We start from the raw sequence: 27302 nt of genomic DNA on the forward strand, positions 1-27302 counted from the left end.
AAATTATTATTAAATAAAATGATTTTTTAATTATGAAATTTACGCTTGAAAAACACAATTTTTATTATCGACTGATCATAAGTGTTAAAATAATATTATAACGGAAGGAATGAAAGAATTATATCGAAATATAAATCTTTACTCCATATTCATAAATAAAATTAATAATATTATTAATTCTAATTATTAAGAATTCTATAATATATAAATAAACTATCGTTTTCTCTCAAACTTCCACTTATAAATTGGAGCAGTATCTTTCGAACCAGGTTTCACCAGTTTCGGTTTCCTGGTCTTCTTGTCTTTTAGTGCTCTACGTATTTCCAGCTTCTGCTGCACGATCGTGAGTTCGCGTTCTCTATCGACTCTCTTCTCGAGTTCTTTATAAGCCATGTGTTTCTTCTGTTCAAATTTAGTGATAGTTTTGTCATCTAACTCTGGCAACTTCATGCTCTTAATCGCATTCAATGTCGGTCGATTGGTACGTCTGGAGAGAAGTGCCGGGTGTGTGCCCAGTCTCTCAGCAGGATTAAAATTCTTTATCTCGGTGTCATCGTTTAGGAAAAAGATGTGCTGATTTGGTGTCTCGTTAACTGTGTCAATCATATGCAACTGACTTTGCAGCTTGTCTACCTTTCTTGCTTCAATATTCCTCTTGAACGCCACGTATTTGAGATCCCGCGTTTCCAGCAATTTGATCTGTTCGGGTGTGTGCTTATCCTCCTTGTCTTTCTCCCGATGAACTCCATCCATCACCTTGGAATTGATCATATGAAAGTGAAACTCATCCGGATTCTTGTTCAGTGCGCGTTTCCTCAGAAGCTTGATAGTCGCCCGTTTCTCCTGAAAGTCTCTGGCTCTGGCGATGTAATCTTTCTTTTTCTCCAGCAGTCCTAAATGTTTACGGGCCTCTGGCTGGTGACGTTCCCGATGGGTTTTCTGGTTCGTCTTCGTCGCTTTCTTCCACGATGACATTTTAACGTTGTTTTCTAGAAAAAAAAGCATTCAATAGATCAGCATTATTGCATCCGATCGTTCGAAAATGAGACGAATAGATTAAAGTCATTGCACTAGTTGCTGAATGATAATCAAAAAAATACTTGCAAACTGATACTTCGACAGTGGACAGAATAAAGATAACATCTCGTTAATGCAGCTCACCTTATTTTTGTATCAAGAAGAAAACGCTATCGCTTTATTAATAACAAGAGTTGATAACCCTGTGCCACATAACCTCACATTTAGCAATGCTACCACACGACGACAGCACGTGCTCACATGTGATATGTCGGGATGTTCAGACATGCGCAGTAAAACTAGAACAATAATTCATTCAGAATACAGAATTGTTCTCCGACGCATGCGTAAATGTTCACAGCAGGTCACGTGACTGCTTGAGCAGGTTCGTATTTAGAAGACTGCAAAATGGAACTCAATGGAACTCAATATAATTTTAATGTTTTTACTGTTATACGTGTTGTCAATTACTTATATTATTTTTTTTTAATAACAATTGTTACATTGTACCTTTTAATATTTTATTTTCTGTTCTACCTTTTCTTATTTTATTTCTTATTCTATCTTATAAAGGGCATAATAATACCAATATTTTTTGACGTATATGTACTATACTATCCTATTACGCATGCGTAAAAAAATCCTGTAGTCTGAAATACTACCTGAGACATGAGAGTGAACATGCCGATTGCCAATAATATTGAACAGTCAATATCCATACTGTCCACAGTACTCCACAGTCGCTTGCAGTCACTCTGTTACTTACTACCTTAGAACATAACCTACAATAATTGTTTATTAAATACTGTGAGATTTAAATATATGTATACATTTAAAAAGTTGGAAACACTGTAAGTACTTAAAAGAAATTATCAGATTACAAAAAATAAGTTAAAGGTGATTTAAATTTAACAAAAGTTTTCTTTTAAATTTCAGACACTTTTATGCAACAGAAATTTTAATTTTAAAAACATAGACAATGGGAAAGACCTCGAAAGACAAGCGTGACATATATTATAGAAAAGCGAAGGAAGAAGGATGGCGAGCCCGGAGTGCCTTCAAGCTGCTCCAAATTGACTCGGAGTGCCATATTTTTGATGGTCCATACTGCAACAATTAATAATTTCTTTTCAATTCAATTTTTTTATTTTATTACCCCTTTTTTATTTAAACTAAAATAATGCTTGTATAATAAAAAAAATTTCAGATCTAATTACTAATAATAAATTAATCATAAATATAGAAATAAGTTTTCGTACTTATTATAAGAATATTTTTTCTCTTTCAGGAGTGTCCAAAGCAGTGGATCTATGTGCGGCGCCTGGAAGCTGGAGCCAGGTCTTAGCTCGCAAGTTAAAGTAAATAAACTTTGTAAAAGACCAAATAAAAGATCTATGATATATAACAGCTAATGTAGAACACATTTTTCTTATTGTGTAATAAACCATTGTATATTTCTGTTTTACAGGGAGAATTACGAGAAGGCTTCAGAGAAAGGTTCTGCGTCTCCACCAAAGATTGTGGCGGTTGATTTGCAAGCGATGGCACCTTTGGAAGGAGTTATTCAGCTGCAAGGTGACATTACTAACACCAACACGGCAAAGGAGATCATTGCACACTTCGATAATACTCGAGCGGATTTGGTGGTGTGCGATGGTGCACCCGATGGTATTGTTTTTTATATCACTCCTTTTTTTTAGCTAGAAAACCTCAACAGATTTATTTGAGTAATTAATAAATTTACAGTGTTTGCTATCATAAAATTTTATTTTGTTCACAGTGACCGGTCTGCACGATATGGATATATTCATTCAGTCGCAGCTGCTACTGGCCGCTTTGAACATAGCTACGCACATCCTGAGACCTGGCGGAACGTTTGTTGCAAAAATCTTTCGTGCCAAGGATGTAACGTTTCTGTACGCTCAATTGAGAATATTCTTCCCTTACGTCTACTGCACGAAACCCAGCAGTTCGCGTAATTCGAGCATCGAAGCGTTTGTGGTCTGTAAGGATTACAGTCCGCCCGAAGGTTACACGCCAAATATGCTGAATCCTTGGATGACGAACGAACCATGCAATTTTGAGCAACTGACTGGAGTGGACAGAATCGTCGTCCCGTTCATCGTGTGTGGTGATCTCAGTCAGCCCGATTCCGATATGTGTTATCCGCTGAACGTGAGTATAACATTATCATATTCTCGTTTAACTGTGAAATAAATGAGTTTAGAAATCTTTTGTGCTTTTTTTACTTTTTATATATATATATATATATATTTACTAAATATATATATATATATTTTTTTTTTTTCCATTATGCTTTGATTCTATATTGCTTGTAAATGTTTTCAGTATCAAGATAAGGAGTATACATACCACGAACCGGTGCAAGTTCCCATAGCACCACCCTACGAGGAAGCATTATTATTAAGCAGGAGAAGGGCTGAGAAAAGCGCTTCTAATGACGATTTTAGCCAGCCTGATATCATAGCGGCGATCGATAAAGAAAACGTGTCGTCAATATCTGCGATCAAATGGCTATTGAATTCAAATAATGATTCCGACAATAAGCCAAGTACATCCGCGAGCATTACGCAAAGTGAAGATGATGAGGAGGTTCTCGATGGATTACAAAATTTATATATCTGAAAATTTTCGTTTCTGATAACAACAAGTTAGATAGTTTATTTTTTTTTCTTTTCTTCACGAAAGATGGAAATAACGAAGAAATGAATATCGATATATTATAATAATTTGTTTCTAAAGAAAAAAAAGTTATGGAAGATAATAACTGAATAACTCTTACGAAGCCGTTTCCTTCTTTTTATTTCAATTTTGTTTTATGTTAATTGTTAAATAAACATACAAAAATTTTTATTATCTTAAAAACCTTTATTCTGATTTTGATTTACTGGTTTAATTTTTAGAAATTGAATATTTAAATAAAAATCGTTAATTGTTCCATTTCATGAATAATTTCTTCATTTTTTAGTTTATCTAAAAAAAAATACAAAAATTCTTTTTCTAAGTTTAAATAAAAAATAAAGTACAAATTTTTTAATTTTTTAATATTTAGCTGTAAATGAGATTTGTTTTATGTTTCAAGTGTTTCTTGAGGTTTGTCAAACTATAATTACAAATTACTGAGAATATAAGAAGTACTGTTTAAAGAATCACATAAACCTTTATTTTCGTACATTCCTACTTTGTGTGTGTGTGTGTGTGTGTGTGTGTGTGTATTTGTCCTTTTACACTGTTATTATCCCACGACATAACTGTTCGTTGAACAGTCGTTCGGTTAGTAAACACCCGTTTGTTTCGGCAATCACATCTGGACATGTATCTGAAAGACAAGGTATTTAGTAAAAGCGCTGCATATCAATTTCCGAAGATCTTTCAATTTGGACAAGCGGGATGCGTCTGTCGGTTTTGCAAGAAGACGTTTTGCTGTGCAAAATGTCGCGATCGCCACGTGAACCAAGTGCATCCCAACGTCAATGCCGATTGTGCTCTATGCGCTATTGAGACACTGCCGGTGCGACATTTCGAATCCGCAAAACTGAATCTGGAGGACGAGAAATTGTTGTGCCACATAGTGGAGAAGCATTTGCCGTTGCGTTGTCGTCTGTGCGGTGATTTATTTGAGTCCAGAGAAAATTTCAAATCCATCGGTAATTCGTGAAGCGAGCTAATATTAAGATCCGACAGTTCATTAATAACTCGCGAAATCAAGTTGAAATTAAAATATATAAGAATATAAAGTATATGAAATATTGCAAGCTCTCTTATATAAATTATAAATTTAAATTTCTTTATTCTCCTATTACAATCTCTACATTATGTGTAAATAATGAGTTCAAGTCTGTTCCCCGCGAATAGACTTCTTATATGTTTGTTCAATATTCGGTATATACATTCGTAAAATATTTTCTATGATAAATATATTAATTCTACGTTTTTAAATAAAACTTCAGCTCCGTGCAAGTGGTATGAACGTTGGCATTATCTGAAAACGTTGGCATTATCTGAAATCACCGCTCGGTTACCAGTATCTAGAAAAGAAGCCAAAGCAGTGTTCTATAAGCGAGAGCGACTGCGACGGTAGCAGGTTTAGTACACCACCAGAAATCTATCGGAAGACCAGCACGCCTATGTTTATTGGCCCAAAGACCGAATTTGAGACGCCCTTGCCGGAATTCAACTTGAAGACGCCCAAGAACTCACCGTCGATCACACAGATCACGTCGATCTCAAAGATACAATTGAGCAATACGCAGTTTTTTAGTGTCCTGCTGCATAATTCAAACGAAGAGACACCCTTTAGAACTTGTTCCGAAGAATTTCCTAGGAGCAATTCCGGTAGAAAACTGACTATCATGGAAGAGCAAGAGAAGACTCCGGATAATGAGACCAAGAAGATAATGGAAAACGTACTTGAAACAACGACTGCCGTAGCTATGGACCTGACGCAGCCTTGCAACACTCTGCAGGACTCACAGCAGTCAAACGACAACCACGAGGACAATGTAAAGAAGGTGAGATTTTCCGATCATTATAAAACCGCGGCAGAAATTGGGAGCTTGATGGAGTCCTGTGTGCGGACTGTTCTCAACATGGACGAAGAAGAGGAGGAGTTTCATGACGCTCACAATAAGTTCAACGCGCAAAAGGTGAAGGTTACAGAAAAAGGCGCAAAGGACGCAAAGAATACCGAAGATGTGAACAGTATGAGAGACACGAGCATCGTGGAAGATAAAATGAATACAAATGACAACCAAGCGGAAGATAAGAATAAAAAGATTTTAGTACAACCCTTAGAGAATTTTTTAAACAACTCACAAATCAAGATTATTTATGACAACTCGAAGAATGTGAAAAAAGAGAATCGAGATCCTGAAGAAAGCAACAAGGATCTATCGATGTCAAATCAACGAGATTCCAACAGAGTGCTAATGATGGTGCTGATGGAGAGCAACTCAGGAGGACTGTCCACTGATCTGATGCCTCTGATCAGTTCTGGTCTGAAGAAGTTGCAGGAGCAACTCATATTAGCAAATCGTCAATCATCTTCGAATGCAACCGAGTCTGCTAATGTCCGTAGAAGGTCTGTGACGACAATGAAGATGAGTGTCGAGAGTGTCGAGAGCTATTCTATGAACAATCCAACAACGATAATGAATCACGAACAGCTTCCGTCGTCTTCTTCGACATCCGTTGTGCGGAATAGTGAAAATAGTAATAATAGTGGATTTCTGTCGGCTGTCGCGCAAGCTATGAAGCACGCCTTCAGAAGTCTCTCTGGTCAGTAAAAGTTTCAATTATTCACGAATCGATTGTTCAAGCAATTGAGAGATAAGCAACTCAAGTCTCTAATTTCTTTCGAAACTTTAGTTTCAGGCTTGAAAATACCATCGAGGAGCATCGAGATGAACAAGCAGCAAGGGGTAGTCGAAGAATTAACATCCTCGCAAAACTCATCCAGCAACGCTAGCAACAGCCCAGTTCGTCCTGGAAAGCGGGCTCGCGAGATGTCCCCGAAGGAAGATCCTATTGCTCTCGCATCGGACACAAGTCCTCTCGCGAAACGTCAAAGAGGATGGTACAATATGATCAAAGGACGACAGCCGATTAAAAGGATGCGGAGCAGTCACTTGGCAACTTCGTCCAGGGGAGTATCGGCGGAGACGCAAGTTTTCAGTCATGGATCGCTGATGGCAGGCGACACAGTCTTGCCACTTCCTACGAGAGCCCATCAGTCCACAGAGTAACAATGCTTCTTATAAAAGAAATCACAAGACTTCTATATACTACACTGGATTGCTAATGCTTATTAAATTCGCAAGATGCAGTAGCTCATATCGCTTTACTGTAGAACAAAATTCCATCTATTAAATGATGTTGCTTATATACATTTTTACTGTAGTTTTACTATAGTTTTTAATTATACATGATTAAGGCATAGTTATTTTCAGTGCCAATAAAAAATGAAACTTTTATAATTTTGAAATTTAATTTGTAACATTTAAGTTTTATCTCTTAGCACCGCAACTTTTAAGATCTGCGTAATATATAGAAGACTGTATAAAAAATAGAGATATCATTGGCGCAAGAAATAAGTAAATTTAATAAAATCTATCTTTTGAGTGAAATAATTTCTGAAAATTCTTATCTTACCGGATTAAAAAAGAAACAGACAGATACGTCGACCGAATCAAATCTTGTAGACAATTTTACTTGTTACATATATAATCATAATTGAATGTTAAAGTAATTTGCATGTTATTTAAATTATTCGATTAATACTGACAGTTTCGTAATGCTATTTGACAATATTTAATAGAAAATTTAATCTCAATTTTTTATTTAGAAGTTATTGGATTTCTACCTTTTTTCTATTAATTTATTTTAATTTTTAAAACAACAAGTAACAAAAGCAAAAACATTAAAATATTTACAGAACTGAAGAAAATCCAATCATTTTTAATTACTCTGTGATTAAATGATTAAATGCTTTATAGAAATATTTTTTTTTAATAATAGAAGATATTAAACATGTCTTTCTGTTTATTTTGTTATATAATAATTTATTACAGCATTACATATAAAATGTTGTCCTCCTTATATTCAGAGACATTGTATTTGTATTATTTGTAAATTCATAATTAAAAAAAATTATATTATGAGCTTCTAATTATATTTAATTAATGTAAATAATTATGTATCACGTCAGTTTTATGCATATGAGCAACATGAAATACTTTGTTTTTCCCCGCTTGATTATTCATTTCATTTATACAATTTACTTCAATTATCAACAAAATTTTTACTTTAAAATTTCTTGTTTAACATGTTAATTTGAAATTGACATTTTTATTATCAATTTACAAATTGCTAATAATTAGTACACAATATCAAAGAAATAACGCAAGAATAAGTGCTAAAACTTTTAATTAAATCCTTATCTTGATTTATTATCACATTAATCACTTAACCGTTTTATCAATCTCAGAAGTACTACAGATACATCAGACTTCGCGCATTAAGTTAAATTGAAATATAATCGAGATTTACTTAGTCAAGATTTCATATCTTTTTTAACGATTTTATGCAATATATTAATTTTTATTAATTTAAATTTATATAAATATAATTTGTGTATTAAAATTTAAAATAATTAGACATATATACACATTAAAAATATATTTATCGAAATTTTGTGGCATTAATATACTTAGATAGAAACACGTTCCAAGAATTTATTACTCAACAAATATTGCATCATTTGGTGGTCGGTTTCATATAACTCAACAAAGAAAAACAATTTTTATCGCATAATGATATCAGAAGCATATTGTACGATTACGTACATTGTTTCTTCTTTTTGTAAATATCTTTTTAAATTAAAAATTAGAAGCATAAGTGTACGAAAAAGTTTCGCTATAGTTACTTGAAAATATTTAACGATTTTTTTTTACCAACGCATAATAGGCTTCTTTTTTATAGACAGTCGTATAAGAGATTGAAGAGATATTGTATTATGCTTACAGAATTTAATTGAGTTTGTCTTAATATCATGCGTACAATGTCACGCTTATGACCGAAGGTTTGCAGTGAACCATGGCCTTTTTTTTCTAGGAAGTGTCATTGAATCATCAATGCCATGTTGATACTCCTCGATCATACTAATATAGTGATATTAGAATACATTATTCCTCGAATTATCATAAATCCGTAATCAAAGTCTTTACTTCGTTGCGCAAGTAGATTCTCAATGTTTTTCAATCTCAAAGTGTAACTTTTGAAATTTCGTAAGGCAGGACGAATACGTCTTTATTCCTTATCTTTTATTATTGTTATTTACTAGTAATGTCGCACGTCATTCGGATACAGTTTTATCGAAGCCCACATCGATCGTTTTATCATGTTATCACGATTTCTTGAAGCAATGTATGACTAACATCATTTTTTATTTCTCTCGTCTGTCAAATGCATATACGAAATGTATTAAATATCTTTTACAGTAATGAACAAAAAACAAGAATATTTTTAAAGAAAAGTACACATTTATCTTAAGGAATATGCAGACCAAATTTGTGATCGGTCGTACCGTAAATTTAAAATAATAACGCTATTAAATATTTAAAACAATGACGCTATTAAATATTAAAAATAATGACGCTATTAAATATTTGCAAAAATGACCGAGTGACAATTGCGCACATGGGGTAGAAATGGCTGAGTTTCGCGTTTGTTAAATCGAGTAATGTTGCATTTTTATTATATATATCAAATTTTTTATTAAATATTTTTTATTATTTATAACAAAAATTGGTTTTAACCATATTTCTATACTTTTTCATTTCATTACACTTATTTTTACTAAAAATGTCATCCTTTCTTTAATTGCTCCTTTTTTTATAATAGCATACTGTTACATTTAGTTTTTTTTTTTCATTTTTCAAGCTTATCACATATCGATTTATTTAGCTTCATTTTTTTTAAATTTTTATTAAAAGATTTATTTTACAAATCAATAAAAAATCTTTTTATTTTTCCTTTTTTTTCTATATTGTCTAACGTTTCAATTTTTAGTTAATTAAATTTCAATGTATTTGTTTCGTTACGCATTATCTTTGAAAAAACTTTTTTTTATTCTTTCTTCTTTTTTTTTCTTTCCGATCGCGTTATCATCATCAACTGCTCAGCTCCGATCAGCTTGACGGTCAAAAGCCAACTAAACGTCCGTTCGCATCGTGAACTATTCAGAGCCGTTCAAAACTGAAATACTCATTGTCCATTCTACCGACTGGTTGCGCTTACGTCGACGGTATATGTGTCGTTTTCGTCAAGAATTCATTTATTCCGGAGCTAGTGCTTGTCGCGGCAACTCGATCGCGGCTCTTATCTGTTTATCGATTGTGTTATTAAATTTTGATGACAATTAAATTATTTCTAAACTTTCTGAAGACACTTCGCAATTTTTCAAACAGTAATCACCTCTGTCTCCGAGACTATTTCAGCGATTCGAAGCCATATGCTACCGTCTTTGTGATATCACCTGCTGGTTTCATGCTGTGAGTGTATTTGTGATATCTTGAAAACATTATTGTGTAAGAGACTCTTTGATCTGTCTTTCGCTGAACACTTCAGACGAATTTTGAGTGTCTTACACGATTATTAAAAAATTATGTGTACTAAGAAAAGAAAAATCCACTGTCATTTAACTCTATAATACACTTTAACACTAAAATTAATTTTTTATTCTCTTTACGCATCGTATAAAAATTGAATATAAAATTCATATTTTTAAAAATAACAATACTTAATATAAAAAGTATGTTTTTAATTAGAGCTTTTTATATTGAAAGTTTTTATTATTCATATAATTCAGATAATACGAAATTTAATTATCGTTTATCGAATGTGAGAGTCAAGGTAATGGATCAAACAAATGTTTTTGATCACTTTCTATTATTAAATTTAATAGGACAATTTGGGAGCGAAACGATAAAAGTGCAGCCATAAACAAATAACGGCCAGGCCAATCTATTTGAGTCGTCACCGTGGATTCGTTCCTCATCGAGTAAGTCTTTGTTTTACAAAGACTAATAATATTAGATTTGTAATGTTAGACGAAACTTTTAATATTAAATGCTAGCTATTACGAGGTAATCAGATTCGTTTAGACTCAATTTAATGAGTATCTATAAAATGTAGCTTCAAATTTTTGTCTCAGTCATAATTTGATATATTGACAAAAAAAACATTATTTTATATTACAGTATATCATTTTATATTACATTTTATTGTTGCATACCACCCTGAGAAATAATATCAATTCGCGCAACATTATATTTCAATATCAGTTTATATTTTTTATATCGTATATATTTATACTATATTCCTTTTTATTAAAAAACGTGACATTGCCCTGGCGTGTTGATATCAATTTTATACTGTCTTTCGATTGGAAGAAGTAAAATTATATAGCTTGTCTTATCGCAAGCAATGTTTTTAAGTAATTAAAGTGATAACACTGCGGAAGAAATACAGTTGATATGTAGTAAGAAAAAAAAAGAACAATTCGAGCAAACAAACCATTCAAACAATCGTTCTTTGAACGTATTTTGCGGCGCAATAATAACTTTTATAAATTGCATTATGATATGATCATATTTATGAGTCAATCCAAAGTTTTCGTACTAAAGATTAAACGTGCTTATTCAAGCGATTCAGCCTGAGATCTCGTTTGACCGAGTTTCATTCAATCCAACGGGCTTCCTTTCTCAATATGGTAACACTGTCATGATTGTACTGCATAACCGGCAGTATGAATATTGTTGAAGGTAGGTCAAGTGTAACCGGCTCGTACAAAGCACACGCCAGTCATGTGTCAAAAAGTCGTCGTTGCAAACTGTGTAACGATGAGTCGTTATCCGTTATGGATAACGGACACGAATCGTGATAAGAAGCGTGAACCGACATCGGGAATGCAAAATGTCGACCGGATGTGGATTACTTTGTGGAAAAAAATTGATGACAAGATCACGACTAACGGCTAACGCGATAAAAGAAGTGATAATATAAATACAATAAACTCGCGAGAGACACGAGATAACAAAACGTGTGCGCGAATCGTATTATTTGAATTTTATGTCTCGATACAATAAAAAGATTTAAATTGGAAATTTGAGAAAGCGAAGCAAAAGGAAAACCATTGGTGTCGACATGTGTTTTGCGATGCACTTGCCGTTTTATCCGTCATCCAATTTTCAGCAGATGAAATAGGCTCCGTTTGGAAAACAAAATTTATAATTATTCTGGAAAGTCTGTTTTGCTTAAATTTTGTTTTCTCTCTTTTTTTAGATAACGCGTTTCGTAATCCGCGCTATCTCTTACGAATTGCTTGGCAATGAACATGGAAGATAACGGAAAAATTTATAACGCAAAAAATATTGATAAATAAAGAGAAGAAAAAAATCAAACGGAATATTTGTATATCGGAAATTTTTAAATTTTACATGTATCATCGTTTAAAATTATTTACATGTCATGTGCGTACTTCGCGTATTTCATAATTTTTGAATCAGTGTCCTCAATTCGCGGTTCGCGATTTAAGTCTCTTCGTAAAGCGTCACTTCTGTAAAAAAAATTTTGTGAAAAAATTTTAACGCGCAAAAACAATTGTACAATATTTCAAAATTCCTCGATATTTAAATTTATAATTTCTTCAAAAGTGCACACGCGCATTACGTGATTCACAAGCTAAGTTATTTGTGCTTGTTTGAATGTTAGGGAAATTAAATAACGCAATACGAATGGAACACGTCTTGGGTTTCCTCGTGCTCGTCCGTGCGAAAACGTTATGATAACGCTATCCTTGAATAGACGCATAGAAAATGCAGTTTAGTATCACTTAACTACAGAGGCAGTTGACAGTATTAGACATAATTATTAAATACGATCACGGTGAGTTTATGCAAGAATATAAGTAGGAGTGGTCTAAATATAAAAATGTAAATAGAATATTATTGTAGTAGGTTCTAAATATAAAAATGTAAATAGAATATTACTGAAGAGGAATTCATATGACATAATGCACATGTACGAAAATACTTTTTATCATTATATAAAATATATAATGGTAAGTATAAATATTAATATATTTTTATTTGTCTTAAACTGCATACTCTATTTTAAAATCGCGAAGCGCGATTTAAATTTCCTGCTATGAACGCGAGCTAAGAGCACGAAATATTTGCTAATACATCAGCAATTCGTCGCGTTCAATTTGCAATTGTAATTATCCCGCTCACACGCAGTCTTTCTCATTAATAGCCTGCACCACTGGACTTTTCAAGGGATTCGCTCGACCTACGCAAAAACCACATTCGAGAGCAGATACCACCCACTACAGATATCCAGATTAATCGGCGAAGCAATCTTTATCTTCAATCACCCTTCGTCTGCCTCAAATTTTCAGAATCTGGCGCGATTCTAAAATTGCAAGATACAAGATACAGAAATAAATCGATCCATCGAAAAAATTGCGCGATTTAAAATTCATCGGCGGCAACAAACAGTAACCTACTGATGCATCCTGAAAGAAGTGCATTCATAAACTGCTTACATTAACGCGTGAGCGATCGAGGTGGCCTGAGTGGAAGCTAAGATTGGAGCAGCTTCTCGAAGCTGGGGTGAGCACGTACCGTGGAGGGAGAAAGGAACTGAAAGTGGGAATCGCAACTGGCGTCATCCTTGGGAAGAAGTATATCCAGCAGTGCATCATAGGTCGTGGATTTAAATGGTAAAGTCGCGCGTACATCGCGCGCCGGTGGAAGACGAAATTTGCGAGAAAGCTGCAGACGATTGAATGTCAATGACAGATATTCGATGACGATCGTTCGAGACATTTGTGGTACTTACTTTCGGATGGAATATTTTCTCTATTTATGAAGGAAGAACGTTGAACTTGGTGCCACGTGTTCAGTGAATGATTCACTCGCTGAGGTATCTTCATTAATCACTGGTGACTATACTATCCGAGAGCTCGTAAAAGAATTAAGGTACTTTTCTCTATCGCGAGAAGATATTGTCTCGCTTACAAGAGAAAAAGGCTGTGCGACTTGTTATGTGATTTCTCACCAGCAAGTACAATCTAACTGTGATTTAAGACAATTATTATAAAAGATCAGTAAAAGACTTGCAGAATTAAAAGAAACAATATATACACTGGTCACATTTTAAATTGACCCAGTGTAATCTACGAAGAAGGAAGTCTATTGAACTTAGTGCACCATTTTATGCAAAGTTCATTATTAGAAAAACACCGAGTCAGTCAGCGCCAGTCATTAACTGTACACTTGAGAACGTGAGCCAAAGAACGATATTGTTGTTGAATAAACGAAATTATTCTTATTATATCTTGCGATAATCCTACAAACCAAAAAATCTCTCGAAACTCAAATGCTGTTAAATTCGTTCTAAAAGAAGAAGCAGCTGCCAGGTCGGAGTCTCCCGACTCGGAGAAGCCGAAGACGAGACGGTATTCACGACGGCTATAGAATAAGCGACGGCGAGTGGAAAAAGGAAAGTGAGAGAGAAAGAGACAGACCGACAGAAGAAAAGATAGAAAGAAAGAAACCAACAAGTTTGAGTAGCAAACCGATTTAGCAGACGCTCACGTGTCCCGAAAGAGGAATAAGGAAGGGACTGGAACGGTATCGAAGTAACAAGGATAGATAGACAGAGGAAGAGAGACGAAACGATAAAAAGAGAAAAGAAACGTGGAGAAAGAAAAGAAGACGAAGAGAGCAGGATTAGGCCGATAGTAGTAAAAAGAGAGGCGACCCTTCTTCAAACTGGTCTTCAAGATGGGTAAAAACAGTCTGACGAATTCGCATGCGGCCAACAATGTTTTCGACGAAGAAGCTATCTTGAAGAAGTCACGATGGCGCAATCTGTTAGCCTACTGGATTCTGGGTCTGTGCAACAATTACGGTTACGTCGTGATGCTCAGCGCAGCCCACGACATCCTCCAGACCAAGTTCGGTGAGGTGAGTAGCTCTGATTCAGTGAGTAGCTCTGTGACTCTCGGTTATCTGTCGCGAGGGAAACTGGATACTTAAATCTGCAGATCGACAAAACTTGGGAATAAACTTAAAACTTACATTGTTATAACTTATTATTATATTAAGCCAAAATATTATATGCTCTGATCAAATTAGGAAATTTCCTAAAAATTATTTAGGAAGAATTTTAATAATTTTGATATCAAGATACAATTTAAATGTCTTTTTAATAAACAAAAAAGTAATTACTATAATTTATAATTATAACTATCTTTTAGATTAAGATTTTATATTTAAGAAAATACATGCGAAAATATTTCGAAATAATTCGATTAAAGTCATGACATTAATTTTGAAAATTCTCTGCATTAATCTTTTAAGAGTAAATGGAACATTTGAGCTTATCTTTGAAACTTATGAGAAATAGAGATGGTATTATCTCATGGATGAACTCACCGCATTGTTGTCTGCTCTAGATAACAATAATATGACTAACAATAGTATCAGGTTCATCGGGTGCATCGTGAAGATATCGTGAACTACTTCCTTTTCATCACAAAAGAGCGATCATTTGTGACATAAATTTTCAAAGATCTGCCAATTTCGCGTCGCATTTCTCTTCTTTCTTTTTCAAATTTTGAAAATATTTTCGCATTTTCATTTTCTGGATAAAATTTCTACAAAGAAAAAATATTCTTTACGATAATTGTATTAAATTAACTTTTACACGATTAATAACATTTTTTTTATCGGATACAGAGATATTTCCACATTTTCTTGAAAATTATTTCTTATCCGTCAATTCAAACAATACGTGTAAAACAGTATTCGATAATGCGTCTTAATAAAGTTGGCGTAAGATATTTTATCGATGGATACACGCAAGACTTATGTCAATTATGATATAGCAAATCTATTATTTACTGATTAATTGCCATTAATTTATATTTTAGTTAATTAATAATTATAATTAATTTAACATTAAATAAGAATTAAAAAGTCACATTAGTTACCATTCGTCGTTTTTAACGTAGAAATAAATCTCGAATATTTGCGAAAGGTAACTGCAATTAAATTAGCATATAACTGCAATTAAATTATCTACATAATTAGTAGATAACGGATATTTTCTTCTTTTTATTTTTTGTAATTTTGCGTAGATCAAAATGTCAATTGGTAATATTTAATTTTGTGTAATGGGTTAATGGCGTGATCTAACCACTTGTGTATCGATTAAATTCTTGCGGATATACGATACCAGTCTGATAAGTAATTAAATGCTCGTGGAGGTTCCATGGAAAATTTTCTAATGATAGCAATAGACGAGCGTTAAAGCAAACTGCGAGTTCTATTAATTAATCATTCAGATCTACGCCGCAATCTAGCAATAAATTAAACATGATCCATAGAAAAGATGATACGTAATGACCTGTTTAACAACGTAATGATTCGCCTTCGTCTCAAATGAGGAAAATCATGTTTTAATAATTCATGTCGTGCAGTCGGATTCCTGAACGAGAAAAAACGTGTCATGCAGCACGATAATGCAGCACGAGACAACCGTATTGTGCAACCAATGTCCTTTCAATGTGTTATATTTATGATCGATATATTACGTAAACCAGAAAGCAGCAACGACAATTAGTCCATGCAAAACGTCGTACTCGCGAAATGTCCAATTACTTTTTACATTCTTGATTACATTACTTTATTACATAAAACAAAATTATTTTTATATGTTCATGTAAATTTATCGTAAGAGAAATATAAAAATTGCAAAACGAGATTTTTAATGCATCATAAAAAATTTTTGAAGAGAAGAAAATACTCGAATTAAATTCCTAAAAAAATCTTTTCTTCTTTTTTTCAAAAAAATTTTTGGAATATTTTTCTTTAATTTTTATTAAAAATGAATAACATAATAGCAATTGAATTGCATGTGTGCTTCCGATTTTTCTAGGATGTCACGCCAAGCACAAACGTTACGAACACGACGGGAATTCGCACATGCAACACGGTTTCGACCGGTGCTATACTTTTGGCGGACATTCTGCCAGCACTGGCGATCAAAATCACGGCGCCGTTTTTACCATTTTTAGTGCAGTGAGTATCCATCTTTATTTCTTCTTTTCTTCTTTCAGCCATATAACGCTACCAAGTGCTTTCTTGTGCACCTTAGCGTTATCCTGTGATTATTTATCGGAATAAAGCCAGTGAGCACTGCAAAATGAAATATCTTTTATGAAATTCCATGTTTTGCTCTCATTAATTGGAATGACGACATGACTAAACGCGATGTGTAACTCACTTGTTTTATTCGTAAAACATTTGTATTGTCTTTCAGATCCTACGCGATTTTCCTCCTTACGCAATTTACTGCATTAATATTCGCGAACACACACACACACACACACACACACACACACACACACACACACACACACACACACACACACACTTTTCCTTTAAGATTAAAATTCTTATTTGGACACCTGCAGAGTTTTCACGCATGGATGCTCCATAATTATCAGAAAGATGACAGCGATAAAAGTAACGCTAAGATTAACTTACATCGCGATGATTGGACGACAATCTTGATAATAACGTATGCACTCTTAATTATCCTAAAATAAAATACAAACAAAGGTAATAAAAGCGATATAACTAGATCTAACTTAATTGGCAGTATTTAATTAATCGTCTTCATTATATTATACGTGTAATGGAAAATTTATCTGTATAATGTAATGAGTTTCTATCGTATAAAATAATTTTTTTGGTACCATTTAGCTAATTAGATCAATAATAAATGATGTTTTATTTTATGCATACATATTTTAAAGAAGCGAAATTCTAAATTTGTTTAAAAAAACACAAATTGCACGAACAATTAATCAAAATCTAGCGTGTCATCCGAATGTTCCTTACTGTCTGTATTTCCTTCTTTTTTAAAAAAAAAAAAACCTCACTCATCCGGCGCACGACGGAGCCTCGGATTTCGCGTAAGTCCTTCCCGCGGTTGTGCAAGCGGCCGGCTCCAACCGTCAGTCGAAATGCTAATCGAACAATCGACTCATTAATTACAGTGCTCGACTGGCTACCTGTGTGTTATTTTCCGCTGCAGGATTCCTTATGGTGTCGTTGAGCACTACCGAATGGCTTGCCATTCTGGGCGTCGTCGTAACGTCGCTCTCCTCCGGCTTGGGTGAAGTTACCATGCTCCAGTACAGTAACCAGTTTTCCAAGTAAGTGTGCATACTCCATTTATTACTGTCACATTACAGGTGTGTTATACTTATTTTCGCTTGTTTCACATACCCTAAATTAAAACTTCTTATAAGTTCTTATAACATCCGATCCGAATATATACATAAATTCAATAGCTTTTCGCTGCATAGATTTTTTATATAAATTTAGCTGCATTTAGCTGTATAATTTATATTTATACAGATGCGCGTATAAGTGCAGGATTGAGAAATAATTAGTTAAAAAGATAGTTATTTTTTAACTTTAACTAATTATTTTTAAAACACATAAACTTTAACTTTTTTTCTTAAATTAAAATTTATCTGTGTAATACAAAAATATAAAAGAAAATAATACATTTCTATATTAAAACGATATTTCTTTGTTATTTTGTGTAAACTTAATTTGCAAATAAATATTAAATTTAGAATTATATTAAATTTATTTGATGTAGGTCATGTGGTAATTATTATTTTACTATTTAGAATAACCTAATTTAAAAATATCACAACATTGTAATTTAATATAAATCGTATTTTTCAAAATTAACTAAGTTAATTTAATTTTAACGCAACTTTTAACTAATTTAATTGTTTGTTCATGAAACTTTTAACTGAATTAATTTTGTAGGTAATTAATTTAATTTAAAAAAATATTAACTTACTCATCTCTAATAAAATAAAAAATAGTTCTTTTTCTGGGAATATTATAATTTTCTATGCTTCAGTGGTTCTTTGGAAGCAGCGGGAGACATAAATAGAATTAAGATTTTAAGCGTGTAATAAAATGTAAGGTAGAACTGTCGAAGGATGTTTAAATCTCTCAGCTCAACGTTTTATGAGACAACAGTATTTGAAAGCCGGATTTTGGCATCTGTTGCTATGGATGTATGTATTTTCAAAGTACTGACTGTGTGGTATTGACGTTTAGACAGTTGCGACCGAGAGCGATAAGATAATGCAATGCCGGCGAAGCAGTCTTTCAGATCTGCTTATACACGAAACATGATAAACCGTACGCGCTCGATTTTCATATACAGAAAAATAAGATGTAAAGCCGCACGCTTGGCGTTTGGCCAACATGCGTACATAGATACATCTATAATCGCACCGTGAACGTCCGGTGCAAAATAACAATTACGACTGCTGAACACTAATTACTTTCTTGTAAAACGTAAGACGACTCGCGTTATAAATTATCCGTCCGTTGTCCGAGATGTTATAGTAACGTGTCACTCTAGACGATTACGGAAGCGGAAGAGTCGCGTAATACAAACACTCGTTAGATAACTAGATAACAAGTAAGCTTACTTTGAAGACTAACGTCAGATGATCCGAAATGCGGAAACTGTAAAATGAGCTTACATTAAATTTAATTTCTACTTCTTTGTATTGAATTCTTCTTTATTTTATCGGCTTTTTAGTTGCTTGATATGACCTCGGAATTTTCTTATCATTAATTTGTTAATTCTCTCGCAGGCAAGTGATCTCGACATGGTCATCGGGCACTGGCGGTGCTGGGGTGATCGGCGCTGTGTCCTACGCCGGGCTCACCATGGTGTTAGATACCGAGCATACGTTGCTAGTCATGCTGGCCGTGCCACTCTTGCAGGCAATTACTTTCTGGGGTATTCTCAAACACCCAGCGCACACCAAAATTCCGATCACCAAGAACGGTATCGACAGTCAAGAACAGATCATCAAGGTTCCCAAGAAGACCTTCAGGGACAAGATCAATATGGTGCCCGGCTTGCTGAAGTATATGATACCACTCGGGCTGGTTTACCTGTTCGAATACTTCATCAATCAGGGTCTGGTAACGATATTTCGCTATAATGTCTCTTTATACGTACTTCTGTATAGTCTGTATAGTCTGTGTTGTTACAATTGTCTATTTCTTCCTGTTAACGTTACGTAATATTATTCCACTCCATTTGTGCTATAGGAGTTCTTGTTAAATCAAATCAATTTTTTATTTTAATTTTTTAAGAGAGAAATGCATGCAGAAGTTACGTCGTCGGGCACCGTTTGTATCAGTTTTGTCATTGCGAATCATTATCTGACTTATTAATTTTACAAGCTATTAACTAAGCAAGCGACTCTGTTTGTAGTACGAGCTTATCGAATTTGATGGCATTTGGTTGACACACGACGAACAATACAGATGGCTCCAAGTGGACTACCAGATAGGTGTATTTATCTCAAGATCGTCGGTAAACATAGTCACCATTAACAAGATTTGGATAATGTCCGTGTTGCAGGTAATGAATAAAACTTCTAAAGAAAATTAGAAAGTCAAATTAAAAAATATGGATAGTATCATATAACAGACGTATGTATTGACCAGGACTTACTGTGTTCTAAATTGTTTGTTTCTTTCAGTTCGCTAACGTTATAATCCTGCTCTTCGAGACTCTCTACTATTATATACCGAACATATGGATCGTTTTTGCCCTTGTACTGTGGGAAGGTCTGCTTGGCGGTGGATCATACGTGAACACGTTCTTCCGGATGTCGACCGAGGTAATGATGTTATTTCTTTATTTTACACAGAAGTATTGTGTACTTATATTTCTTACTCACTAAAAGAACCAAATGACTAAATTATTATGAGAATAAAAAATATGATTAAAAATGAGATATTTCATCAGTATAAAGGGCATGATTGTTGAAAAGTTAAAGAATTTCAGAATCCTATTTTTTACATAAAAAATGTAATCTAAAAAAGATAGAAGTGATCAATAATAATCTCGGTACTTCTAATGGGAAGAAATAATTTAAAATTACAAACGATAAAAAAAGAATGCGTCAAGTTTTTCTGCAACTTAAAGTAGTAAAGTATATTTTGTCATTATTTAGCGACATTTTTCGCGACTTAAAATTAATCAGGCATGAAATCTTTTGTAGATTCCGAAGGAAGATCGCGAAGCTTCTCTGGGAATCGCGACGATGGCCGACTCGATTGGAATCGCGTTGGCCGGATGGCTGTCCATGCCTGTTCACAATTCCATTTGCAAGTTACCACAACCGAAGCGATTGGGCAGCTAAATATCGCGGTAATTCGGCCGCTAGTGATAATAAAGTTTCCGCTCGCGGAAACTTTTGCTCTCGAAAGTTCCTCAACGTAACATGTCGATTAGAGGCGAAGATAGCACAACTCGTTTCTTTTATTTAATTAAGCAATTACACGTAGATTAAATGTAACTGCTTGACCGCGCGTTTGTGGGATCATGAAACGATTGACGTTTCTACCTGATTAATCTTTTAACTCTATTGGAGCAAATCTACGAAATTTTGAGGAAAATGAAAAAAAAAGGGAAAAATCAGCAGAGCAAACTTTTAAGATGCAAGCGGTACGATGGTGAATTTTCTACACAATTTTATAACTATTTAATACTATTTTTATAATTATTGATGTTGGATTATATGACATTTCTAAAGCCACAACCGTGCCGCTCGCGTGCAGAAACTTTCCAAATTAATTTCAGAAGCAGTTTTGATTACAACGTATTACAAAGGTTCGTGCTTTATTCGGTATAAACGTTTAAAAGATTAGGAACAGGGCGTACTGCAATACATGTCGCATTAAATATACATAATACATTATACGGCGACGTAGCACGTAATATAGTATACGAAAAAACCATCTGCATTTTCGCTGGACGAAACAAATCTCTTCTAAAGTAATTATATCTAGATCCCGCGTTGTACTGTAGGCCCGTTTGTTTTTATGCTGTATCTAAATTTTGGAAATTGTACTACAGGTCTGTTTTTTTTCTTTTCTATAGCGTATCTAAATTTTGACTTGTACTGTAGTCTCGTTTAGTGCTTCCCGATACCGTAGATATACTCTGAGATTATTATTAATTGTTGATCTTTATATCGTTATAATATTTCCGACTTGCTGCGTCGAGATGCTCAAGTAGTTTCGTGCACCGTAAGCCGTAAGCGATTCCGCACCATCGAGAATTGATCGCTCGTAAATTCGAGAAGTTATCTCAGTATTAGTAGCTACAGTAACGAATTGACCTTACCGAATTAGAAATAACGCACTTGGATTACACCGTCTCCTTATTCACTTGAGATTAGATATAAAAATTACTAGTTTGAACTACCACGTTTCTACTTTGATATATCGATACTATTCTTATGTCTCTTTTGATTGAGAGATTGTGATTGTGAGTATTATAGACATTTATGTCGATTTTAATAAAGTGGCTGTTGAGGCCGTCAAGATGGTAAATACATTTTTGTCTTGCTGGAGTGTATGATTGTTTCGACGATACAATCCAAGAAAGCAGCAACTCAACGTGTTTTTGTTCTACAAAGGTCTAAGTTCGTATAATATTTGATATAGGTAAATGTTATGAATTTTTCATTTATATAAAAAATTATAAATAGAACGTTTAATTATGTAAAATATATGAAGTAGTGATTAAAAGATGAGCGATTTAAAAAATAAGAATTTATTTACTATGGAATTTTAAGTTGCTACTTTTTGAACTGTGCTATTGTCAGTGCTGTTTTACACTCCGCCGGTTGCCTTTCGCATTTCGAGCAATGTTTCTTTCTTAAGAAAATATCTAGCCAGCTTCTTAAACCTAGAACTACACACACATTTCAGAATCTGCGAGACTCGAGAAGAATTTCGAGTCACTAATATTCTTGAAAATTTCTTCAAGTTTAAATTTCTGTTTTTTATTAATTTAGCAAGTGAATTAGAACCGTGATCTCACATTTTACAATATCTGATATTCACCCGAAGAAAGATTTGTCAAAAAATATATTTTTTTACCAGAATCACATATATAAAAATATCCAAGTGAATTCGAGAAACCCGTACGTAGTCCGCATATATAAAAATGTGTATGTAGTTCTAAGATTAATGCGTGACACACGTGTGATGATATTTTTACTACTATTTTTAGCAGGACGTAAATAGCGAGTATATAATGCTAAAGATTATTACTTTTATTACGTTACGATAATGTTACTTTTTTCAAGGATAACTTAGAATGAGGACAATTGCAATAATGGATATGTCGTTATCTATTATCTCGATGTATAAACCAAGTATTTTGTGCCCACAGCAAATAAATATTTAATCAAAATAAATAATCTCGTAAAATAAGAAAGATTTATTGTGTGATAAATCTCTATCTATGTTTGCTGCACAGAAAAAAAAGAACGGTTACAGCAGGAAGAGAATTTATGTGCTAGCTAAATTTCAGTTATACAACACACAGATTGTTATTGCAACCAATCTCTTTTTTTTTCCGTGTGGAATGGGAAGTGATTCTTCTCTTCTAAGATACGATATATGGAAGATTCACGGAGCAATTAGGAACTGTATTCTTATAAGCCGCGCGTGTTATACGTGTACGTCTATCTAACATTGGCGTCTAAGCGAGTTGTCGATTAAACATTGCTTGTTCGCGATTTATGCGTTATACAAGGTGTTTCTGATTAATCGCAAATCTTGCTAATTATAGGTGCGCAAGATTACGAGGAAACATCCTTTATCGTGAAAAATTATCTGAATTCATCAGATCGCGAAGAAACTTTAGCACACTATCTACGTTTTTACACGGAAAAAGGAATAATTTGGTAATAATAAGTTCTGGTGAAATAATTTCAATTAAATGTTTGATTAATACATATATAACCAAATATTTAGTAATTATATTAATAGTAGCCAATCGATTACTAAATAGTTTCTAAACAGTTATTAAATATTATTTAGTATTTGATTATATTAGCTGAATATTTAATTAAAACTATTTCATCAAAGCTTAATAACTATCAATTAGACTAAATTATTATTATTACCAAATTCTTTTTCAGTGTGTTGATAACGCTTTAGCAGTATCCTTAAATTTGTAGGCGCTTCAGAGTTTGATAGTTGTTGCTCACGAGGACGGTTTATGTTACACCGTCGCTATTACGTCAATCGTTTCTAATGTTTGCATCACGCATAAGCTATGGTGTAGAATTTATTTTAAGACGTAAGCCATTACACCATGTTGTGTCCTTTATGGGGCTATGACCATTAGAAATTTGATTAGCATTTCCGATCAGACTGAAAATGAGTCGCTCTCCTTTCATTGTATCAGTACATGATAATTATAAAAATATCCAAATAACACAAAAATGTACAAATTAGAAAAATACTTTAATTGTCTAGACGAATTTTCATTTAAATTCACGTTTTTCGGAGGTCTTTTGTGTTATTTGGAAAGCAATTTTTAATTAAATTAAGAAGATAATGAATTTACTAAAAACGGAACGCGTCCGCATACCATGATTTATCCATTGATAATTCATCCATTGATAATGAATTACGCGCATCTTTCCAAAATAAGTTTGCCGGATTCTTCGTATTCCTGACGCGACAGCCACATTTGCTGGAACGAGCCCAAGGAACTGAGGATCGAGCCGCCGATCCAGGCACCATAACGTCTCTCGCTCGAACTATTTGCGCTGATTATTTTCAGTCTCATACTCTGCAAACAAAAGTTGCATTGAGAGAACTCGAAACTTGATAATAAGTAAATTAATGTGAGTTACGAGAGAACAAGCTTACCGGCGGGGTCTTACTAGCTAAGTCCCGATTCAGTCTTTCACTAAATCCCTGAAGACAAGAGTTGCCACCGGTTACCACCACGCTGCCATATAGACTCTACAACACAGATGTCTCTATGAAATAAATTCTTTTTTCTCAGGGATAGAATTTATTTATGGCACGACTACGTAATCAAAAGCAAAATTGATTCGAGTAGATGATCAGTAATTTAACTTGATCAAAATAAACGATTTTCTGCATAATATAAATTTAATTGCAAAGGTACGTACCGGTCTGATATCCATATCGCACATTCCGACACTTGTGGTGACCAAAGGACCAACCCCTAAAATACTCGCGCCCACACCCTTGACGTTGCTAGGGTCGAAGAGAGCTTCGGGTATCATAAGTCTCACTGATCCAAAATCATCATTATAACCAGTCGGAAATTCGAAATGCTTCATAGGTAGAGTGTTCGCCATGTCTTCGTCATAGGGACTGTCTGACACTTGTAGACAGTTCATCTGAAAGTCCTGCAACACCTCTCGCACCATGTAGCTCAGCCAAGACGACGTTGGTTGCGGTCCTGGCCGTTTCGTCCAGCGAGGTGGATCTCTCTCTCGTACTACATCTGAAAAAACATCCTGAATTAATAGAAATTTTTTTAATTACGACAGAATTCCCCGTTGGAATCTAAATTACATGGACGGAATTTTTTAAAGATTTTGTTGAAATATTTCAAAATTTAGATCTTTTGTATTTCTTTCATCGTTCACAAGTTATCGTTTACCTTTGCTGGCGACAAGACAAGCTGGTACTAACTCGATATCCTTCTCCTCAAAGAATTGTCTACATTGCATGGTGATGAAGTCGCCGCCCAAGGGGCTCTTGACGATCCCTTGGGTGATAACGTAACCATCGTGGACCGGCACCGCACTGGTGTGCGTGGCACCGCTGTCCACGACCATCGCCGTAGATCTGCCGTTCGCATAAGCGGCCAACACAGCGTTCTTGCAGATGTACATGGCCGGTACATTGAATTTCTCGAACATCAGCTCCAGCAACTTCTCGCGCTTCAGTCTCGTGTTCCACGGGCACTCGGTCATTAGGATCGGATGGTGCTCAGCTAAGGCGTGCAATCGTTGCTTGTACGTGTACTCGGTCAGTCGCTCGAACATGTCCCAGTCGTCAATCATGCCGTCCTTCATCAGGCTCACTACCTCCATATCTAGATTAAAATACATTTATCGAATTATTAAATAGAACGTTTTAATATTGCGAAAGTTCTAACAGAGAGTGAGTAGTATCTAAATCTAAATCTCTAATAGAGTGAAACGTCACTTTAAAGAAGTAAAAATCAAGCTTGAGCAATTATTTTTTAATAATTTGCCACTCTAATAAATTATAAATCACTCCTAAGAGTGGCAAAAATTATTGGAATAATTATTTAATTTTTACTATAACATTCAGAAAAAAAGATTTGCTGATGTAATTTCATTGATTGTATTAAATTCTACTAAATTCAATTAATCATAAATAAATTCTTTTTGACAATAAATATTTACATCTGATATTTTGCATATACATATAACTTTTATATAACAAAATATTTTATACAAAACATTTCCTGATGCAATTAAAAAAATTTTATAAAAAAAATGAAATAAAATTGTTTTATACGAGATTTTGTTGAAAGAGAACTCTAAAACGAATTTTTAAAACTCATGTAGTTGACTATGTTTAATATCACGAAAAAAATATTTACTCGTTACTCTGTAATTATTACGTACAAAATTGTACTGTATAAAATTCTGTTTTCTATATTCCGACGTTAATTTCGACAGAACTTAACATTAATTTCAATAATGTGATTCAAAAAAATCGCGGGAATTTGTTTTGCTATTTAAATAACATTCGTCGGGATGTCAATGATTGGAATATCGCTTTCTGTAATTTATTAATCGATAAAAGTATTATTACCGCATGCGTGGACTGTCACATAAAATACAAAAGAGAGATAATGTAAAACGCTCTCGCTTTTGATGAGCCAATCATATATTTAATTATATTTTATATAATTATATTTAATAAGCGTTGACGCTTCACAATCTGTAAATGGGAATAAAATGGCGTACCTTTCTTTCGCACTTGAATCGCCGTGACGTCGATGTTATACTGCTTCCTGGTGATGTTGTTACAGTCAATCCCGCTGGGGTCGGCGGGTTCCTCCCACACCCCGAGGGTCGTCGGGATCTCGGCCTTCGGTGTGTCCTCGCCGCCATATCCCACGCGGAGGCTTTGGTGTCCGACGTCGAAGATAATAGCACCTACCTCGTCTAGCGTGATAATCACAGACAATCCCGTGGAATTAGTATGACGTATAAAATATATTCTTTTTCTAGTCGAAATAATTATGGAGCGCGGCTCCGCGTACTTACCACCGCCGTAGACACCACCGCTCATAGTATCTGAAGGGAGAGGAAGCCTGGCGCATGCCCGGGTGGACTGTTTCACCCTTACAGTGTATACCTTAACATGAATACACACACATGCATAAACACGTTTGCGAATCCGTGCGAATTGAGAGGATTGTGCGGCTGTATATCCTTTTAAGACTAATCGATTGTTACAGCGACGAAATTAATAATCTTTTCATAGACTATGTCATATGTGATATAATTTAATTTAATTTAATCTTCTTAAATAATTGATAGCTGATAATTCATTTATAAATTAAATCGTTGTAAGATTACTTCAGAAAAAAGAATATGAAAACAGATAATAATTATCTTCAAGCACTTAATCATATTCACTGTCAATAAATTAAAGAATTTATTAAATCAAAATCAATCACATGTTTATTCAAAGCTTTTGCTTCTGTTGTTGAAACAAAAATTATCTTAATAAATT

General features: G+C 34.1%; 5 protein-coding genes and 2 long non-coding RNA genes across 7 annotated transcripts; 4 read left to right on the top strand and 3 right to left on the bottom strand.

Annotated features, from left to right (window-relative positions):
• Positions 1–118: 118 nt before the first annotated feature.
• Positions 119–1321, bottom strand: LOC105195143 (probable U3 small nucleolar RNA-associated protein 11). The gene is made up of 2 exons (XM_011160407.3): positions 1162–1321; positions 119–989 (listed from the first exon to the last, which is right to left on the bottom strand). The coding sequence occupies exon 2, from the start codon at positions 973–975 to the stop codon at positions 214–216; it is 762 nt and encodes a 253-aa protein (XP_011158709.1). The 5' UTR covers positions 976–989; positions 1162–1321; the 3' UTR covers positions 119–213.
• A 372-nt stretch (positions 1322–1693) lies between these two features.
• On the top strand, positions 1694–4187 carry LOC105195144 (putative tRNA (cytidine(32)/guanosine(34)-2'-O)-methyltransferase). Its single transcript, XM_011160408.3, has 6 exons — positions 1694–1868; positions 1954–2117; positions 2306–2375; positions 2486–2685; positions 2798–3192; positions 3367–4187. Exons 2-6 carry the CDS (start codon positions 1997–1999, stop codon positions 3661–3663), a joined length of 1083 nt encoding a protein of 360 aa, XP_011158710.2. The 5' UTR covers positions 1694–1868; positions 1954–1996; the 3' UTR covers positions 3664–4187.
• A 16-nt stretch (positions 4188–4203) lies between these two features.
• On the top strand, positions 4204–7163 carry LOC105195145. The gene is given in 4 exon segments (XM_011160409.3): positions 4204–4685; positions 4989–5027; positions 5029–6315; positions 6406–7163. Coding segments are annotated over 4 exon segments (2037 nt in total). The 5' UTR covers positions 4204–4351; the 3' UTR covers positions 6783–7163.
• Positions 7164–9596: 2433 nt separating this feature from the next.
• Positions 9597–12986, top strand: LOC120357730. Its single transcript, XR_005574753.1, has 3 exons — positions 9597–10088; positions 10502–10597; positions 12853–12986. It is a non-coding gene; the product is annotated as an uncharacterized LOC120357730 (long non-coding RNA).
• Positions 12987–13110: 124 nt separating this feature from the next.
• LOC105195146 (battenin) lies at positions 13111–22073 on the top strand. Its single transcript, XM_011160411.3, has 7 exons — positions 13111–14570; positions 16546–16688; positions 17672–17830; positions 19310–19646; positions 19942–20091; positions 20213–20353; positions 20738–22073. The coding sequence occupies exons 1-7, from the start codon at positions 14388–14390 to the stop codon at positions 20876–20878; spliced, it is 1254 nt and encodes a 417-aa protein (XP_011158713.1). The 5' UTR covers positions 13111–14387; the 3' UTR covers positions 20879–22073.
• LOC120357731 lies at positions 19868–20311 on the bottom strand. Its single transcript, XR_005574754.1, has 2 exons — positions 20185–20311; positions 19868–20107 (listed from the first exon to the last, which is right to left on the bottom strand). It is a non-coding gene; the product is annotated as an uncharacterized LOC120357731 (long non-coding RNA).
• LOC105195306 (actin-like protein 6B) lies at positions 21556–26996 on the bottom strand. Its single transcript, XM_011160680.3, has 6 exons — positions 26831–26996; positions 26528–26728; positions 25183–25620; positions 24683–25023; positions 24414–24509; positions 21556–24333 (listed from the first exon to the last, which is right to left on the bottom strand). Exons 1-6 carry the CDS (start codon positions 26853–26855, stop codon positions 24169–24171), a joined length of 1266 nt encoding a protein of 421 aa, XP_011158982.1. The 5' UTR covers positions 26856–26996; the 3' UTR covers positions 21556–24168.
• Between the last annotated feature and the right edge of the window lie 306 nt (positions 26997–27302).

The sequence above is a fragment of the Solenopsis invicta genome, chromosome 5 (assembly GCF_016802725.1).
Source record: "Solenopsis invicta isolate M01_SB chromosome 5, UNIL_Sinv_3.0, whole genome shotgun sequence".
NCBI lineage: Eukaryota > Metazoa > Arthropoda > Insecta > Hymenoptera > Formicidae > Solenopsis > Solenopsis invicta.